Source organism: Ammospiza nelsoni, chromosome 19, assembly GCF_027579445.1.
Source record: "Ammospiza nelsoni isolate bAmmNel1 chromosome 19, bAmmNel1.pri, whole genome shotgun sequence".
Lineage (NCBI taxonomy): Eukaryota > Metazoa > Chordata > Aves > Passeriformes > Passerellidae > Ammospiza > Ammospiza nelsoni.
Genome location: NC_080651.1, coordinates 6953930 through 6972866, shown reverse-complemented (window position 1 = coordinate 6972866; position 18937 = coordinate 6953930). Strand labels below are relative to the sequence as shown.

Below are 18937 nucleotides of genomic sequence, written 5' to 3'. Positions count from 1 at the left end.
AACATCATGTGGCAAAAGCTGATAGGCCAAGAAATGCTTGTAGTGTATTGTAATTAGAAAAGAGTTGGCTTCTGATTGTGATGGTGTGAATTATAACATTTGTATTTTCTCACCCTTCACATGAGTCTGAAAATAGAATAAAAGTTTTTAAAACACCTCTCAGTTACTTAATCTCTGGGTCAGAAAAGAGCTTAATCCAGCACCAACACACTGCCCTGAGTGATAATTGTTAGTGTTAAATGTAATATACTTACTTCAAAAACTGAGACATGTTTGGCACCCTCTTGCTTGAGCAGCTTCTCAGAGAGCAGAACACAACACAATTTGCTGTGTTTGACAGCCCTGTTTAGGCAAATCTGTGCTTTGTAGCAGCAGTGTGGGACTTGGTGAGGCTGTGACACCCTGACAGAACTGCCAGAGGAAAGTTCAGCTGATTTGCCTTCTGCTCAGCTCAGACAGGAGTTCACTGAGTCAGCTCTGTGTTTTAACCTACCTTTTTTCATTGTTCTTGGTCTTCAGTGCAAATGTTGATGCAGAGGAGTCTGGTGGCAGGCCTGCTGCTCTGCCCTGCTCATGGTTTATTTCTGAATGGCTCAGCCCACCCTCATGGGCACTTACAACATGTGCTGGAGCAGTAGAATTTCAAATTGATGTTAAAGGTCAGATCAGAGCTAACAAATGTGACTGATTTATCTGTGTTGTAGCACTTTTTCTAGGTCATAACATTTTCTGTTGTGTTTAACCTGTGGTTAAAAGATCACTTGGTGCCAAATCCACTTAACACTATTATCTAATATTTTTATAATTATTTCTACCGTAACTTCCAGGGTAAATTTAAGAATACTCTTTCACTTACCTGCAGTTTTTTATGTGAAAGCTCTGTTTAAACAGGGGAAATGCTGTACAGAAAAGTGCATGTGGTAAATATGTACAAAATACAGCACTTCTTTATGCCCATTTGCTCTACTCAATTGAGAAATTAGGTAAATACAAAAGCAGGTTTTTAATGGAAGAATAAATTGTTTCTTAAAGTTCATTTTTATTCAAGGTAACTTATAATTGAATTTATGAAAATACAGGAAGATTCTTAAATGGTGTTATTATGAGTTGTACTTACTGAGGCTGTGCAAGCTATTCCTGTACCTCCCATTCCCTAATGCAGAAACAGAAAATGAAGGTAAAAGGGTTTTTTTCTGCAGTTGTCTCCTCATAAAGTGTTGATTCTGTTCTTAGCCAAATTTAGCATGTTTTGAGGGGGAAGGGAACCCTAAGGCATCAGGCCAGTTACATGCTCAGAAATCCAGCCTTTTGTGATGTTTTTGTAATGAAAAATTCAGAGTCCAGCCTAGAAATTGCTTGAGCAAATCTATTTCAGCTGAAGAGAGTTTAAAGAACAACTTTTCTGTAACAGTATCAGTCATAGAATTGTTTAGGTTGGAAATGCCCTCTAAAATTGAGTGCAACTAAAAGTCTGTTTCAGGATCATGTCAGTAAAGCAGGAGATAAGCTAAGAGGGAAGGTGTCAGCTGAGTGAGGAGTGTGCACTTCTGTCTGTGGCATTATCATGGGAGAGCAAACTAAACCAGTTTTCATTCTACAGAATGCTGAAATACCTCCTAGGTCAGTGTGGGAACAGTGTTTTGGCTGTCTTGAAAATGTTGGGAGTGCTGCCCCTGCTCTTGCTGCAGGACTCAGCCTGGCTGAGCTGGCCCTGGGCTGTCAGCCACAGCAGAGCTCCCTGTGGAGGCTTTTACCCTGTTCCACACACACCCTGCAGTCCCAGCCCTTATCTGGACTGAGGGACTGTAGAAATGTGCACTCCTCTGGCTCTTGGCTGGTGCACTTGTGTTTCTCCACCCTTCACTTTCTTGTTTAGACCAAAAGAAAATGGCTGTGGGACCAAAAGCTTCTCAGCTTTTTGTCCTTTGGTGTTGCCTCTTCCCAACTGTGAAGCAAGGGAAGCAAATTCCACTTGAATGTTTTTGACTGTGTGACCCTGTAAAACAAGAAACATTTCAAATATGGTGAGGGAGAAAAGGAGAAAACAACCCTCAATGGATAACTGAGCTGTATGATCTTCTGACTTGCAGGTTCATCCTGACAATGAAGATTGGACCTGTTTTGAACAGTCAGCAAGTCTGGATATCAAATCTTTTTTTGGTTTTGAAAGCACAGTGGAAAAGATTGCCATGAAGCAATACACCAGCAATATTAAAAAGGTGAGCCTGCAGTTGGGAAGGATGTGCCTGGCTCCAAGTTCCCAGAAGACAATGAGGCTGCTGCTAAGTAACAGGCTGCCCTGCTCAGAAACCTGGGCTGCTGTGCTAAGGGCCTGGGGCACTGTGTCTGTGTAGGGCTGTTCCAAGTGAAATCTTCAGAGATCTGATCACTTAATTTTCATCCCAGTCCTTTCTGTGTCTAAATGTGTGGGTTTTTCAGCAGCTGAAGTAAATTTTCTTTTTTGAAGGGAAAAGAAATAATAGAGTACTACCTGAAGCAGCTGGAAGAAGAAGGAATAACCTTTGTCCCTCGCTGGACTCCTCCTGTTGCATGTAAATCAGAGAGCAGCACATCTCACCCAAGGAGACCAGTGTCACCTGCCATTAATATCCCAGAGTCTGCCACAAAGGAGGGCTTGAGCAGCAAGGAGATCCTCAACACCTCCAGCAGCCCCTCGGAGCCCACTGCAGGAACACCTGATGGTATGGGGGTCTGATGTGTTCTACTGGGAAGCTTTGGGCTGGAGAGGCCCTCAGCACTGGGCACTTCTGGGCAGCTGAGGAGCTCCACATTGCTCCTGAGTTGGGGACATGCAGTGTTCAAGGGTGGGCTCACCCAGCAGTGACACGTGGCAGGGCTCAGGCAGCTGTTACAGGCTGAGCTTGTGAGTAGAGGTCAGGTGTGAGCAGAAAAACTCTTCTTCTTTGGGTTGCAAATGAGCATTCTGCTCTTATCCTGAAATTCAGAGATGGGTGTAATTATAGGAAGGATTGGGAGGAAACAGCTGAAACTTCCCTAGATAGTCTTCTGGGAATATGGGAGAATTCTTGCACTGGGAGATCAAAACTTCTCTAAGTATTTCTAGAAGCAGCAACCCCAGTGGTGCTGTGAATTGATGAATCTGAGTAGACTGGCAAAATGCTTTTAACAAATGCCTGCTTTTGCTCCTTCCTTAGCTGCAGAAGGAGAATTTTATATTCTTGTTGAGGATGACTGTGTTTGTTGCCTTACTCATCTTTTCATTGATTCAAAGGAACCTTATTCAGTTCTGACTGTGCCCAACACAGCAGCCACTTTGAGACAGCAGCAAATCAGACCACGTGGTGCTTGGTCAGGTCAGGATCTCTCTGATCACCTGTAATCTCTTTTCAGATAAGCTGGATGCAGACTACATCAAGAGGTACCTGGGGGACCTGACCCCCATGCAGGAGAGCTGCCTCATCCGCCTGCGGCAGTGGCTGCAGGAGACACACAAAGGCAAGGTGAGCTCCTGGGGTGTCCCCTGGCTCAGAGAGTCACACACAAACTGAGCCTGAGGAAATGCCCTGCCACACCCCCTTTCTGCTAAGTGGCTCTCCATAATCAAAACCTAAATAGGAGTTCATTGTGACTGTCCAGCTGACTTTGGAGCTGTGGTGCTTCAATAATTCGCTTGAAAAACTCTCAGACTGTCAGTTAAACTGCCACAGGGGAATAACATCAGTTTTATAAGTCTTCCTGGTATCTGCAATGACCTTATTTTTATATTTGTTTGTTTTGGCCAAACATCATAGTCTTAAATACTGATTGGTAGGAGTAGAGCACTGATAGCAAGGCTGGGGTTTTTACAGTGCCTTGTGATTTGCATGTGTGTCTCAGCTTCCTCTAACTTAACAATAAAACACAGTGTGTGTTCTGTCCTGATTTATTTAAATTGGACTGGCTTGGTATGGTCATGCAGGTGGAAATGATTACATTAGAGTTCATGAAATTTTTATATCCCTTATGAAGGTAGCTGCAGTGCCTGACAGGGCTCATGATTTTGTTTCAAACAAAGGCTGATTTTCTTGACTGACTCCCAGTGTTACACACCATCCTCATGCATCGGTGCAGGGCTGCGTATTTTTCAGCTTCTATTGTTTGGCTTTCTGTTCTTGTTTCATACCTTGAATACAAAATTTGGTTTGGTTTTGTTCATAGATCCCCAAGGATGAGCACATTTTAAGATTCTTGCGTGCCAGGGACTTCAACATTGACAAAGCAAGAGAGATCCTTTGCCAGTCACTGACGTGGCGTAAGCAGCACCAGGTGGATTATATTCTGGACACCTGGAATCCTCCCCAGGTGCTCCAGGATTACTATGCAGGAGGCTGGCATCACCATGACAAAGGTATGGTTTCAGTACAAAACATGTATTGAACAACCTTTTTGCATTTTGAATCAAAGGTGATAGTTGCTGTCCCTCTGTTAACTAGAGGTGGCCGGTTAGAACTTCTAGAGACATTTAAATTGATAGAATGTTTTGAGTTGAAAGGGAATTTAAAATAATCTTGCTCCATCTCACTCCATGGACAGGGGCACCTTCCACTAGACCAGGTTGCTCAGAGCCCTGTCCAACCTGGCCTTGAACGTTTCAGGGGCATCCACAGCTTCTTTGGGCAGCCTGTTCTGGTGCCTTGTCAGCCCTAAGGGGCTGGAGGCAGAGCCCTGGAACAGAGTCTTTCTGACTAATACTGACATACTTATGCTTTGCCAGGAGCTTAAAAAAAGTGATTAATTGCACTTCTCTAGTGCTCTGAGATACTTAGAAGGGTGTTAGGCAAATGCTGAGTGTGCTCTTTCAGTGATTAAAAGGTGTTTGTAAATAAGTATATCTTCGTAATCAATTTATTTCTGATGTTGAATAAGTCTGCTGATGGCATAAATGAATATTTATTTGATATTACAATCAGCTTAATGATGAGAAGTGGAATGTTGCAAAAACATCAACTAGAGCGGGTTTGTTTAAGAAGAGAAGCAGCTTTGGCTGAATTCCCTTTGTGCTGTGAGCCACAGCCTGCCACACTCCCCTGTCCCTCTGTTTTATCGTGCACCGATCTCGTTGCTAATACATACATAGAAATGAAACACGTTGGAATTTGTGCCTTGAGGCAAGCTGGGCTCTTCAGATAAGGAAATGATCTCTTACTGTGAGCGATCTGGGCTCTGATTGAGTCTTTTCCCACCAGGCACCATTGTTTCTGCTCAGCTCTTCCTTTTCCAAGCAGCATGTGAAACAGGGCAGGATGCTGTCAGCAGTGGTGGCCAGGAGACAGGGAGGACACAGCAGAAATTTAATCACAGAGTTTGAATGGCTCTTCCCTGCTGCTCTGGGTTTGACAGACCTCAAACTGAGAAAATGGAAAATGAGAATGTGCTTGTAAAGATTGTAGGGAAAAAGACCTGTTAATAAGTTCTTCCTTTCAGCCCGTTCCTTGTCTGTGCTTTGCAAAGACTTCCTCTGTCAATGGCACACAACTGGGTCCTGCCAGTGAGCAGAAAGGTGCAGAATGCATCAAAGCCTTGTTTAATGTTCTTCTGAGAAGTTCTGCAGTCTTGTGGTGAACTTCATGCCCCCTCCCTTCCCCTGCAGTTCCTTTGATCTCTCTTGCAGCATGCCCACAAGTAAAGCATGGCTTTGTCAATAATGGAAACACCATTTCAGAACTGAGCAGTTCTCTATAATTTAAAACTTTACAGTGGTAGGTTCTTTTTTTAAACTCTCTTTTCTAGTATTGCTCCTTTCCTCCTACATATATTAAATGTGCCAAACTTAAGCTGGCTGAATGCTGTGTGACTTTTAGGGCTACAGCAAGGGCAGCAGTGATAATGAAGCATGTTGTTTAGAATGAACTATCAGTGCTAAAGAAAGAAGTTATTATTTTGGCTTGCAATTAGCACAGATTTGTGTACATCTGAATGGCTCTTATTTTGACAGGAATGCTTCAATCTAATGTCTTTTTAAAGCCACAAATCTCTAATGGAATATAAATTGTACAGTGATAACAGAGCACTGTCAGCTGAGAGTCTCCTTCATGTGTCATTTGGATGGACCAGGGTTACTGAGCTGTTGGTTTGGGTTTGGAGAAATCTCTGTCTGGGAGGGAGGGAGGGAGACCTGCCATGAAGCTTAATAGCAGTTTTTGTTTAGTGTTTCAAAAGCTAAACAGTACATTCCAAGATAAGTGTGTGCCCATGTTAAAACAACATTTTCTTTTAGTCCACCTGATAAAACATAAAACACTGTGAACTTTCATGGGGGCAGTGTCTTTGTCAAGTAAATAACTGGCCTTGACTCTGCAGTTTTGGTTGTTTGTTGGTTTTCTTAATAGTATGTTTTTTGCAGTTTCTCCCCTTGTGTCCCAAAGGTAATTTGATAACCTCTCTTGCAGCTGTTGGAGGGAAGTGAAGCTGCACAGACAACAAGACTTGAGGGAGATTTTTATGTAGAAAGCTTCCTCTTTTTCTTCTTTTTATGTTGTATGCTAACATATTCCCTTTTATAAGATGGTGATTGTTTAGCCTGTGTATTAAAATAGATGAAGAAAAGCCTAACAAGTGCATCACAACTTTAGAGGGAGGCTGGGAGCTGTTTTCTACAACTAAGAGCCAAAAAAGCAAACTTTGATTATCAATTTCAGCCAACACAGTAATTCACCTTGATGCCTGAGTATGCTGCCAGTGTCAGGCTGACTGTGGATGGGCAGGGCTCTAATGCAGAAGGTCCAGCAGAAGCAGAGTCTGTTCTCACCAGGCTAACCTGCATTAGCAGGGCTGTGTGCCAGTTCTGCACAGCGTGCAGGGGCAGAGCTGAGTGTGGCTCCATCCAGCAGGGTCTGCAGAGGGCAGGCTCTGGGTTAACCCTTGGTTTCTTTGATTCCCAGATATCAGGATGGCTATTTCTCCAGAGCACTGGAGAGTTAAAAAATCACATGTGATAAAAGCCTTGGAGCCTTCCTCGCACCTCTGCAGTCGCAGGAAAGCTTCAGTTCATTGGTGTACCTGAGCTGTCCTGGAAGCTAAGAATAGTCTGTGTCATTAATTGTGTATACCAAGGTCTGGAGTGAACTGATGCACTCCAAGTCCTTTGAACTTTCCATGAAGGTCAGGGAGCTATTTCTCAATCAGGATATGATCATTTTGTAGCTCATTTACAGATAATCTGTTGGTGTGGCTGCACTGAGTGATGTTTATGTTGCCGGCTGCTCTTGATTCTTCCTCCTACAGGGGAGGTTTAACTGTTATGGTTTGTTTCTGTCTGAATTTTTTAGAAGAGCTCTCTCAAATGTCTCCTGCTGTGTTTTTTGTGTCTCTGTGCAGACGGGCGCCCTCTGTACGTGCTGAGGCTGGGCCAGATGGACACCAAGGGCCTGGTGCGAGCGCTGGGGGAGGAGGCCCTGCTGCGCTACGTGAGTGTTCCCAAAGCAACAGCACAGGATTGCAGCCAGAAACCCCATGTGAACAATGCCAATGGCTTGGGTGGAAAATTTTAAATGTTTAATAGTAATAAAATGGTTAGAAAAATAGTAATACAATTAGAGTAATAATAATCTGGACAATTTGGATTAGGACAATATGAGACAATAGAAACAAAGAGTTATGGATGTCTGGGTACCTTTTTCTGGGCAAAATAAGCCCGAAAAAGGACCCACGTTAACAAAGGATTAACCCTTAAAAACAATAACCTGTTGCATATTCATACACCTCATACATGATGCATAAATTCCATTCAAATACAGGATTCTCTCTGGTCAGTGTCAGCTTCTTCCTCTTAATCCTGATGGCATCATCCTGCCCAAGCAAGGCAGGAAGAAGTTCAGAAGTTCGTTTCTCCTGATAATGGAGCAATAAATTCTCTTTCTCTGAAAGATTCAGGTGTCCTGTGGCTGCTATCTCAGTGTCAGTCCTTTCTTTAGAAAAAAGGTATCCCACATAGCATAGTTTCTATTTTAACATTTTGTTATAATCTAAAACTTATATTTAACACACTCCTTAAGGGAATAAACCAGCATTACTTTCTAACACAACACATATAATATTCATTTCAATATTTGTGAAAAGCCAATCATAAAATACACATTTTTCACACCCCAGGTGTTCTCATAATGCTTCTCTTGGGGCTGTTTCTCTTCTGCTCCCTTCTGCTGCAGAGCAGTGCAGCCCAACTCCCAAATCTATTTGTGGGGTAGATTTTCCAGGCACTGGGCATTGGTGCAGGCTGCCAAAAAATCAGGCCATGACAGTGTTATGGGTAACATTTCCATCAGTGTTTGGTTGGAATACCTCTGAAAGCCCCTGGTAACTGTTCCTGATGTGTTCTGCAGGCTGATGGAAAGGTGGAGTTCATGGCAGCTCCTGTGGTTACTGATGGGGATTTGCACAGATTGTTCTGCACTTGTGCAGGGTTTCAGACTGCAGTCTCTGCTCTTGTACAGAAGGGAAAATGCCACACTCAGCAATTTGTCCAGTCTGTACTCCAGGGATAAGAATAATTTATTTTTAAAGATAAAGTGCTTGCCTGTACTTCTGCCTTCTTCATCACTCAGACTGTTACTGTGGTTCTGCTCAGCTTCCAAGCAGACAGCTGGCAGAATTCCAGGTTTGCACTGACTTTTTTTGACTCCTAGTAATGACAGGAGTAGCCATAGTGACTATTAAAAACAGGGAGTGGGTTTTAGTTTTCTCTCCTAGTAGCGTTTCCAAGCAGACACTAACTTTTGTTTGCTTGCCCTAGTTGTTTCAAGGTTACTTTCTGTGATTTCAAAAGGGGCTTTAATTTCTGAACAATTAAGGGTATTTGTAGTGATTTTAATGAATTCTTTGGCAGGGGGGCAAGTTTATGCTGGTTTGATCTTGTAGTTTCAATTAATCTTTGGATATAAACATATTTTCCTTATCCTACTGAATTTGAGACTGTCTTTTCTAAACCCCACTCTTTTTTGTGCAGGTTCTTTCAATAAATGAAGAAGGGCTGAGGAGATGTGAGGAGAATACAAAAGTATTTGGCAGGCCAATAAGGTAAAGTCTGCTCTGTGGGAAGGAGCTGCTTTCCTGGGATGTGGGGGGAATGTCAGGCAGTGGAACAAGCAGAGGGTAGGCTGTGTCTCATATGCAGGTACAATCATATGGTTAATTAAGAGCCTCCCCAATTAGTGGGGCTGGAGGGAATGTGCCTGGGGCAGCCTGAGGGACACACATCACCTGCCCAGCAGCCTTGGCCTTGTGCTCATCATGGTTCTGTTGCGGCTGTTTCTCTTCTGCTCCCTTCTACTGCACAGCAGTGCAGCCTAACTCCCAAACCTGTCTGTTCTGTGGGGGAGATTTTCCAGGCACTGGGCATTGGTGCAGGCTGCCAGAAAATCAGGCCATGATGGTGTCATGAGTAACAGTTCCAGTAGTTTAAGGTGTGGCTTCCATGTCACTTGTTCATCCATGACTCCAAGGCTCAGTACACAGTTCTGCTTTGCATTCTCCATTTATTATGTGTGGCTACTCAGCTGTTGATCCAAGGTGAGGTCATGAGGCTCCTGTAAAACCTGGGATCTAGTTTTCCAGGTTTTGGCCTGACTTCATGTGAAGTTCAGTCAAAAGTGGTTTTCTAGCCCATCTTGAAGTCATTGTAGGGGTCAGTTGTGAAAGTGGTAACTGCAAAATGGATTTAAGGGCATGGAATGAAGGCAGGACCAGCCCTGAAGAGATGCCACGTTTCTTGAACTCTCTCCAGTTTCCTTCTCCTAATCTGCAAGGTCCAGGGTGTGGGGTGTGCCTGCTTATCATTTCCTTGTCACAGACCTTGCTGCCCCAGCTCCCCAAGGGAGCTCAGATCCAAGGGAGAGCTCCCACGTGTTTAACAGCTGAATGGTGCTGCCTCCTGCATCTTCATTTGTAGCCATAATCCTAAAGGGCTGTGTATTAAACATTTAAAGTGAAACAAAGAAGGGTTTGGTGTTTCATAGGAGCCTTATGCATAATGTAATGTCTGCTGGCTGGTGCAGCACAGCTGTAAATCTTGAATTCCTGCCCAGGGCAAGACCTGAACTTGGAAAGAAACTGAAACACATGCTGCAGCTCAGTGGTTAGTATTAAGAACATATCTCTTCCTATAGAAAAAGCTTCCTTCCCTGAGATCTGACAACAGAATTAGCTTTGACATGTATTGGCACTGTTGTGCAGTAGAAAATCTGCTCTGAGAATGTCAAATTGCTTCAGAGCAGCATTGTGGCCACTTAAATGATCTCTCAGTAAAAGCAATGGTTTAATCTCTGGGCTGACTGTTGACAGGATCCTTTTTTGGCTTTATATGAACTGAACTTTTATCTGGAATCTAAAATGTCTGTAGGAGAGTGTGCAGAGTGATCACTGCACACCCCTTAAACTCCAGTGCCTACAGGCAGCACAAAGGAGGTAAAACAGAATAAAGCAAAACATGCACAGGGTCCCCACATTTCAGTGTGTTGGGCACTTGCATAAGCAAGGAGAATTTTGATGTTATTGAGATTTTTCTTTTTATCTCTCTCAAATTCAGCTCTTGGACCTGCCTGGTAGATCTGGAAGGTTTGAACATGAGGCATTTATGGAGACCTGGTGTCAAGGCCCTTCTGAGAATCATTGAGGTGGTTGAAGCCAATTACCCTGAGACCTTGGGTCGTCTGCTTATCCTAAGAGCACCTCGAGTATTCCCAGTTCTCTGGACACTGGTATGTGTGTAATCCAAGGTGTTCCTCAGCTCCCTGAGTTTGTAAAAGCACTTCAGAGATCGGGCTGCATGTGCAGCAAATGTTCCCATTTGGAAACATGTCCTTTATATATAATTCCTGGAGTGGATTAAAAACCATCACCTAAGAAGCTGATTACACAGTTGGTTAATTTGGCTTGTTTGTGCTGGGGACTTTGCATAACCAGGATGGTAATGCTCAGTGTGATCAAAACTGATTCCTTCAAAATTGACTTGGAAACAATGTAAATTGACTTGAGAAAAATATGAGGGCCTGATCTGTTCTGTTTTTCTTTCTTTGTAGGTTAGTCCATTCATTGATGACAACACCAGAAAGAAATTCCTTATTTATGCTGGAAATGACTACCAGGGTCCTGGAGGACTGCTGGATTACATAGATAAAGAAATTATCCCTGATTTCCTCGGTGGAGAGTGCATGGTATGAATATAAACTATTGCATATAGCAACTTATTTGTGTTTTTTTTTTTAATTATTATTTTTCCTCTAAGCAAAGAAGTCTTTAAATACAGAATGATTGTTGGTGCAGTTTAGAGGTGGGGGTTATGGTGTAGGATTCCAGGCTCAGTGCTGTTTTCTGGATCCCATTTAAAAAGAACAGTACAGTGCTTCTCTTGGATGAGTATCTTGATCAAATACCTTATCAAAACAGCCAAGCACAGCTAAAAGCCACACTCTGTTCCCTGGAAAGTTCAGGCAAACATGGTAGCAGAGCTCAGAGCAAGAGCTGTCACCACCAGCTGATCCAGAGAGTCTGTGTCACCTAAAAATCTGATCCCATAAGGAGCCCAAGGAACATGAGGCACATCTGCTAGGAGGGCTCAGCAAACAGCCCAGTCTCTCCACACAGAGTGTGCAGTTACCCCCAGCAAACCAGAAAAGTGGTTTTACTGCAGGATACTGTAATTTCTCAGGCATGTGACAATGCTGCTGTTTCCTGCCTGGACCTTGGGTATCAGTTGGATCTGGCATTTAACATCTCACTGATAATGTAAGGTTTGTTTCACATGTAATGCTTTTGACAACACTGGTTGGGTGTGTTCTCAGCCCCTGTACACTCTCTAAATTAATTTCTGTACCATTCTTGAAAATTCAGCTGTGTCAGTTCCAATAGAGTCTGAAATGATAATGAAGTACAGTTGGATGTGTTGGAGTGGAGCATATGTTTATCTCCAGTGGGCTGGTTTTTGTTGCAGCAGTAGCTTTCAGTGTTATCTAATTTGGAGCTCAAAACTGGCAAAATCCACGGTTTATGTAAGCAAAAGTGAATGTTACCAGAAAGCAAATTGCTACAATACTTCCTGCTAGTACAGGCAGTCTCTCCCTTCTTCTTTATTTCTGAGTATTTGAACAAAAATGACTTCTCTGAGATCTTTTCAGTTCTCTGTTGTAATTCAATTACCAAACATTTCTACTTCCCCAGACACTTCTGTGGAACCTCCTGTCAACTTCATTGCTACAGGCTCCTTAAAACAGAAATTTGCTTAGGGAAGTTGTGTAACCACTTCCAGTTCTGAGCTGTCAGACAGCTGTAACTTCAAAACTGTTAATTTTCCTGGCTGCAGTATATTTTTACCTGCTTGGAAACTTTTTGTATCTGCCCACTATCCATCCTTAAATTTAGCTACCACTGTTCTTTCAGGTTACTGTAGCTCTGTTTTTTAGACTTAGTCACTGTTGCCACTTCCCTCAGGATTCTGAAGTGCCTCCCATCTTTCTTCAGTGTAAGGTGGTATAAATGATAATTACAGCCTTTGCACAGTCCCTTTCTGGGTGCTGGCTGTTGTGTATGACAAGATCTGTTCCCCTGGTGTGCAGTTCTACCTCACCCAGATAATTTGATAAAGAATTACCAATATATCATGTACAAGCTGTAAAATTACTTTCAGACTGTTCCCTTTTCCAGAATATTGCTGAATGTTTGTTTCTGAAGCTGGAAGGCAGAGAACATGATGGGATGGTCACAGGAGATAATTTTTAATGATTTTTTCTTTTTTTTTTTTTTTTTTTAGTGTGAAGTGCCAGAGGGTGGGCTGGTTCCCAAGTCCCTCTACCGGACAGCAGAAGAGTTGGAAAATGAAGACATCAAGCTTTGGACTGAAACAATCTACCAGTCTGCAAGTGTCTTCAAAGGAGCTCCCCATGAGGTACAGCTCCAGCTGCCCTTTGCTTTCATTTTCATCTCAGCCCTCTGCTCTGAGCTGTCTCTTGGCCTGGGAATGTTTTATTGCTTGTTTATTTAGCTCCTGTGCTTCCACCTTCTGGAGCTGGTGCATGGTGATGCTTTAATAGCTGAAGTTTGTGATTGTTCCTCCTGTTATTTTGTTGCCATTTAGAGACTATCACTGGTTTTCATTCTATTCAAAGCCATATTCTTCTAAGCAAAGCAAACAAACTTCTCAGAAGCTGCTTGAAAGCTTCTGAAAGTAAGAAGAATAGGCACCCCCATCAGGGGAGAATGTGTATCTGCAATGTCTTTTTTTGATTATTAAAAAGCCCTTTTAAGAGTAGAAACTATGCCCAGCAACAAAAAAGCTCTGTTCTTTGTATTTTTTTCCTGTAGGAGTTTGTTTTTAGAGAGCAAATTGCTGTTGTCTAATGTGCCCTTCCTGCCTCAGGTTCTCATCCAGATCGTGGACGCCTCGTCGGTGATCACGTGGGATTTTGACGTGTGCAAGGGCGACATTGTTTTTAACATCTTCCATTCCAAAAGAGCCCCACAGCCTCCCAAAAAGGACTCTCTGGGAGCTCACAGCATTACATCTCCTGGTGGGAACAACGTCCAGTTGATAGACAAAGTCTGGCAGCTGGGGCGTGACTACAGCATGGTGGAGTCTCCCCTGATCTGCAAAGAAGGGGAGAGTGTGCAGGTGAGGCAGGCAGAGCCCTGTGGGGGCAGATGGAGCCCAAACTGCCTGTTCTTACTCACAGCACTGATGACTGAGTGCTGGTGACTCAGTGCTGGGCTTGCTTTTGGCCAGCATTTAGCTGCTGTTCCAGGCTGGGTGCTGCAGGGAGCAGGGATGGGATTTATGTGGGATCTGCTGGGAGGGGAAGTTGCATCAGGTCTGCTAAGGACTGAGATGGATCAGTAAGGAACATGTGGAGGAACACCTAAAATGCACAGCCAGAAAGTAACAAAACATGCTTTGGGCTGTAATTCTGACAGTTATTTCCTGAAGCAAATATTCTGTGTTTGAGGAATATCACAGTGCCTGCCCTCAGTGATGAGAGAACGCTGGAAATCAAGGCTGAGCTTCTGTGTGTTTGCCCTCTCAGGGGCAGTGTAAGAGCTCCTGATGGCCAAAGCTCCTGAAGGATTTTTTATGCCATTTGCAACCTGTCCTTTAATTCCAGGTTTGATATAACATGCAGCATTTTTACAGTCCCACACTGCCACTGCTGTTCCTGTTGATTTGAAATGAGACAAACGAGCCTCTGAAAAAGCAGCTCCTTAAGTCACCAAGATGGAAATGTTAAACTGGAAATATGGGCAGTGACCTCTTAAACTGTGAGGCAGAAGCCTTGACTGCTCTTTTCACAGTCTCAAAGGACAGCTGTGAATGAAAATAAATTGAAAAATTGATATTGTTTTAAAGCAGAACTTGTCCTTTTAGCATATTAAATCCTAACCCCTTGACACTGTAGAACTGCTGGTGTTCCATCCCAGATTTGATAAGGATGTTGTGTGGGGGGAGTCTTCCAGCACTGCCAGTATTAGCATTGGGCAAAAATTCTGGGCATGTAGGCACTTTTTCTAAGCTTAGAAAAGCAAAGTCAAGCCTACAAATCTCTGTTAACCGAGTTAATTTTTGATTTTTGTTGTGTCTGCTTGCAGGGCTCCCATGTGACCAGGTGGCCTGGCTTCTACATTTTACAGTGGAAATTCCACAGCATGCCTGCCTGTGCTACAACCAACCTGCCTCGTGTGGATGATGTGCTGGCATCTCTACAGGTGTCCTCTCACAAATGTAAAGTCATGTACTATACAGAAGTGATAGGATCTGAAGATTTCAGGTATGTCTGGCCAAGGGCAGCCAATGTCAAAACTTCACTTAAATACAAGTAAATTGTATTTAAAAAGTTGCACTGATGGCAAGTAATTTATAAAAGGGATTAATTAGTTGTCTGGTGGCAATATCACTGGTCATTTGGCTCTGCTTTGAGACTTTGTTGGGCTTGGCAGCTTGTCCTGTAGAAGGAAGTGCAATTCAAATTCCAGTTGTTGAATTTCATTTTCTGCCAGTGGATAAATTTGACTGAAATGAAATCTCTGTCTCTTTGAACAGCATCTGGTTTTTGAAAGAAGTGCAGTGTCCTCATTGCTTTATGTGGTGAGGCAGAAAAGCTTTTGAGTATCTGCACCAAAGCTGTTACTTGCTTTTTATTCAGTGTGCAAACATAGTATAGATACAGAGCAGAAATCAAAATCTTTGTGTGTTCTGAAGCTTTAAACTGCTTTCTTCTTTTTTCCCTCCTGCAGGGGATCTATGACCAGCCTTGAATCGAGCCACAGTGGATTCTCCCAGCTCAGTGCTGCCACCACCTCCTCTAGCCAGTCCCATTCCAGCTCCATGATTTCCAGGTAGTGCCACAACAGCTGAAAAGCAAAGGGATGTGATGGCTGGACCCTCGCCCGTGGCAGCTGACTGCAATACAGCATATTCAACTGGCAATTGTGCAAAAAAATCCCTACCCCAAAAAGCCTTTTCTAGATAGTAAAGTAGCTGTTTGAATTTTACACTTAGTGGTTTTGATCTTTGTTAGATCCAACAGCTTGTCTCTTAACTTTAACCCTTTTTCCTAAATCAGCCATAAATATTTTTGCAAGTGTGCTTGCACAAATCCTAACTCTGAACACAAGGGCTCTTACTGAAAAGGAAAAACAACCAGTGCATCAGTTAAGGATGATTTCTTTTTTTAACTGTGTAGATGTTAAAAAGGGAAAAAGAAAAACCCTACCAAAAATGCTCCGTAGTGCATTAGAGATCAACTGCAAGTCTCCTGTCAGGACATTTCTTTCCATCCTGAGAGATCCCCTGTGATATTCCAGTGCTGCAAACTGTTCTCCTGTTGCCACTAATGATGTCCAAGACAAAGAACAGCAGTTGCTGGATACTTGACTTTGTGAGTCCATTTTTTTCAAAGCATGCCCACAGAGCTGTGGCCAGGCTGTAACACTGAATATACTTTTTGTATGAGCACATTTCTGGGGAATTTGAGCTCTGGGTCTTGCTGGGTTAAAGCAATTTGTTCTTTGCTTGGATTTGTGCATGGAGCACAGTGGAGAGAGAGGTGGAGAGCAGGCTCTCCCTCACTGTGTCACTCTGGGCTCATCCAGAGCTGCTCTGAGCTTCTTTTCCCAGCCCTGTGCTGGAGCTTCACTCTGCTTCCTTAGTGCATTCCAAGCAAATGGATTTTACTGAGGTTTTCTTCTTGTCAGGAATTTATGCAGAGCTTCAGCTTGCTGCTCAAAGCAGTCTGAAGGAGGTGTGGCTTCCATCCTTCCTGAGCACTTCTCCCTCCCTGAGACCTCCTGTCTTTCCCAGTGCCTGGCAGAAATAGAGCACCTCAGTTCTGGTCAGCCTTGCTGTGAGCAGGGAGCACAGGGATCTTCCCTCTGAGTGATACAGGAGAAAATATTTAAGGATTTTCTCCACCATTTTCACTACTGCCACTGCCAGAGGTGATCTGCCATTTGGGATTCTGTCCCTGTTGGCCAGGGATTTGGGATTCTGCCATTTGGGATTCTGTCCCTGTTCCAGGCCCAAGCTGGACCCTTGCTGAACTCTGTTCAGTTGTTCTTCCTTCTCCAGCCCTCTCTCTATGCACAGCAAAAGGCCCCAAACACTGAACTGTCAGACACAGACCACACCTGGCAGTGGAGCAGAGAAGATTTTGGTCTCAAATGCAGCAGGATTTGCACAGTTAGACCCTTCTTGATCTTTCCTTACCCTTGCTAGAGCCAAAATGTCCCTGCAGGCACAAGGAGCTTCTGTGCTGGCTGCAGTCCCATCTGGAAAATGGGATAGGGTCTGGCTTGGGTAAGGGGTGGAGGAGCTTCAGGAGGTGTTGCACTTGGAAAGCAGAACTCACTAGAGATTCTGGATCCCTGCCTGAGGGATGCTGGTCCTGAACTCAGTGTGAAGCTTTTTTATGCCTGCAGAGCTCTGGAGAGGCAGGTGACAGACCCCTGACAGGAGCAGCTCTGCTGCAGCCCCGTTCTGGCTGTGGCACCAGAGCTGACAGGTATTTTAGTAACAGAGGTGCTCAGAGACCAACCTCCTTAAACTGAACCAAGTGGATCTGTTCTGGAGCTCTTTTAGGACTCAGAAGCTGAAGGTGGAGGTTTGGCTGTTACTTAGGGACTCAGGTCACTGCTTTGGTGTCACACAGCTCCCAGCCACTTGCACAGGCTGTGGCTCCAGGGCTGCTCCCAGGACCTCTGCCCAAATTCCTGACCCCAGGAGCCAGGTTTGATAGCACAGGGAGAGCAGCTGGAGCACAGTGAGGTTCTCCTGCTGACACTCATGACACTCACTCTACCATTCACCAGGCTGTAAGGGCTGAAGATGGTCCCTTTCTCTCTCTCTCTCTCTCTCAGATGGCGATTTTGCTGACAACTCTAAAGAATCTGCTCCATTCAACACTCCACATCTTGTCCAGGTGTCTGCCTTTGTAGACCTTTTTGAGTTGCAGTCCCTTTTCAAGTCTGAAGAGCTATATTTTTGTTTTTCACTTGAGCTGGCTCAAAAGTGGCACTTTGGGTTTTTCCTGCTTTTGATCTTAACACATCATTTAGAGCTCAAAGCACATTGCAGCACAAACAACCAGGGAGATAAAATTCCAGAAAAACAATAGTTAATCTTCCTGTAAGCAAAGTGCTGTGGCAATATGACTTGATCACTGCAGTCTAACTAAATTTCCCATACCCTGGTCTTTCTTTGTGTGATACTGCTCTTCCTTCTCTCAGCCAGTGACTCTTCTGTTGGCACCTTTCCTGTTACCAGTGTCCTTCACTTCCCTGTCCCTCCTCATGAACTGCATATCAAATTCTGTAAATGTTTTGTATACATAATACCTCATTCTTGGTAATAAAATACAGATAGTCTTTAAAAGATTTTTTTATTGTTATCAATAAATGTTAACTGTTTGGAAAAAAATTAAAAAGGAGTGAAGTGTCATTATTTCATTCATCTGCTGCAAAGCTGCTGCATTCAGGTCTGCCAGTGCTGGATGAAGGAGGGGCTCCTTGGCTGCCCCCACCCCTGCCACCTCAGGCAGGAGGCCCAGACAGTCACACTCAGGAAATTATGGTTTTTAATTAGCAGAAGTAGAATAAGCTTCAGCTATTTCAGAAAAATGAGCCAATAAACATCAAACTGGGTTTTCTAATTCCTGGAGCTGGAGCAGAGGCTACAGCAGGTTTATGGTTGGTCTTTCAAATTTGATCCAAGCTGTGAAGTTTCTCTAAACGAGAATCTTTGACCATGGTCATGGAGGTCTGTCAGCAAGACCAGATGGCTGCCTGACCTACTAAAGGCTTCAGCATGTGGTCAATATTTCCATGCCAGCAATGGGAATGGACCAGCTCTCAGCTGCTCAAGGGTTTGCTGAGTGCAGCAGCCCTTGAGAAGGTGCTGTGTGAGGAGGTGGCTTTGCTGGTCAGCTGGAGATGAGGGGGAGCTGCCTTTGTGGCCAGTGCCCCTCTCTGAAATGGCAACTGAATAATCCTGAGCCTCAGCCCTGGCTTGACCTGGGCAGGTGAGAACGGTGCAGGCCAGGGCTGCATCAAACAGCTCCTCTGGGAGAGGGGTCAGTCTGAAGTGTGTGGTTAGAGATTTTTTTTTTTTTTCATTCTATTATGGACTTTTATGAGACAAAGCAAAACTGAAAGAAAAATCACCTCTTCTTTTTTTCCCATCAGCATCCCCTGCCCCATAAAGCTGAGGGCTCCCTGTTCTTTAGGTGTCTCCATCTGCACCCTTGGTTTGCCATGGAGCTGTAAATCCCCAGGGAAGGATCCTGAGCTGCCGTTCCCAAGTGTCCCTGTAGGAATGTGCCTCTTGTTGACGGAGTGACAAAACTATCCTTTGTCCCCTTAAAAGGAAAGAAGTCTGGAAGCTTCTCTCCTTGATTAAGTGAAAAGACACCTCGTAAGACTTAGGAGACTTCACCTACAACTT

The 18937-nt window shown here is 43.9% G+C and overlaps 1 protein-coding gene across 1 annotated transcript in view; it reads left to right on the top strand.

Moving 5' to 3' along the window:
• SEC14L1 (SEC14 like lipid binding 1) overlaps positions 1 to 17921 on the top strand; it is a 44671-nt gene extending 26750 nt beyond the window's left edge. Inside the window, exons 5-16 of the mRNA XM_059485582.1 lie at positions 2091 to 2219; positions 2468 to 2702; positions 3373 to 3482; positions 4180 to 4369; positions 7339 to 7427; positions 8966 to 9036; positions 10544 to 10715; positions 11037 to 11171; positions 12764 to 12898; positions 13370 to 13621; positions 14590 to 14768; positions 15235 to 17921. Of these exons, the coding sequence (XP_059341565.1) occupies positions 2091 to 2219; positions 2468 to 2702; positions 3373 to 3482; positions 4180 to 4369; positions 7339 to 7427; positions 8966 to 9036; positions 10544 to 10715; positions 11037 to 11171; positions 12764 to 12898; positions 13370 to 13621; positions 14590 to 14768; positions 15235 to 15340 (1803 nt within the window). The 3' untranslated portion in view covers positions 15341 to 17921. The remainder of the gene's footprint in view (positions 1 to 2090; positions 2220 to 2467; positions 2703 to 3372; positions 3483 to 4179; positions 4370 to 7338; positions 7428 to 8965; positions 9037 to 10543; positions 10716 to 11036; positions 11172 to 12763; positions 12899 to 13369; positions 13622 to 14589; positions 14769 to 15234) is intronic.
• The last annotated feature ends 1016 nt before the right edge of the window (positions 17922 to 18937 follow it).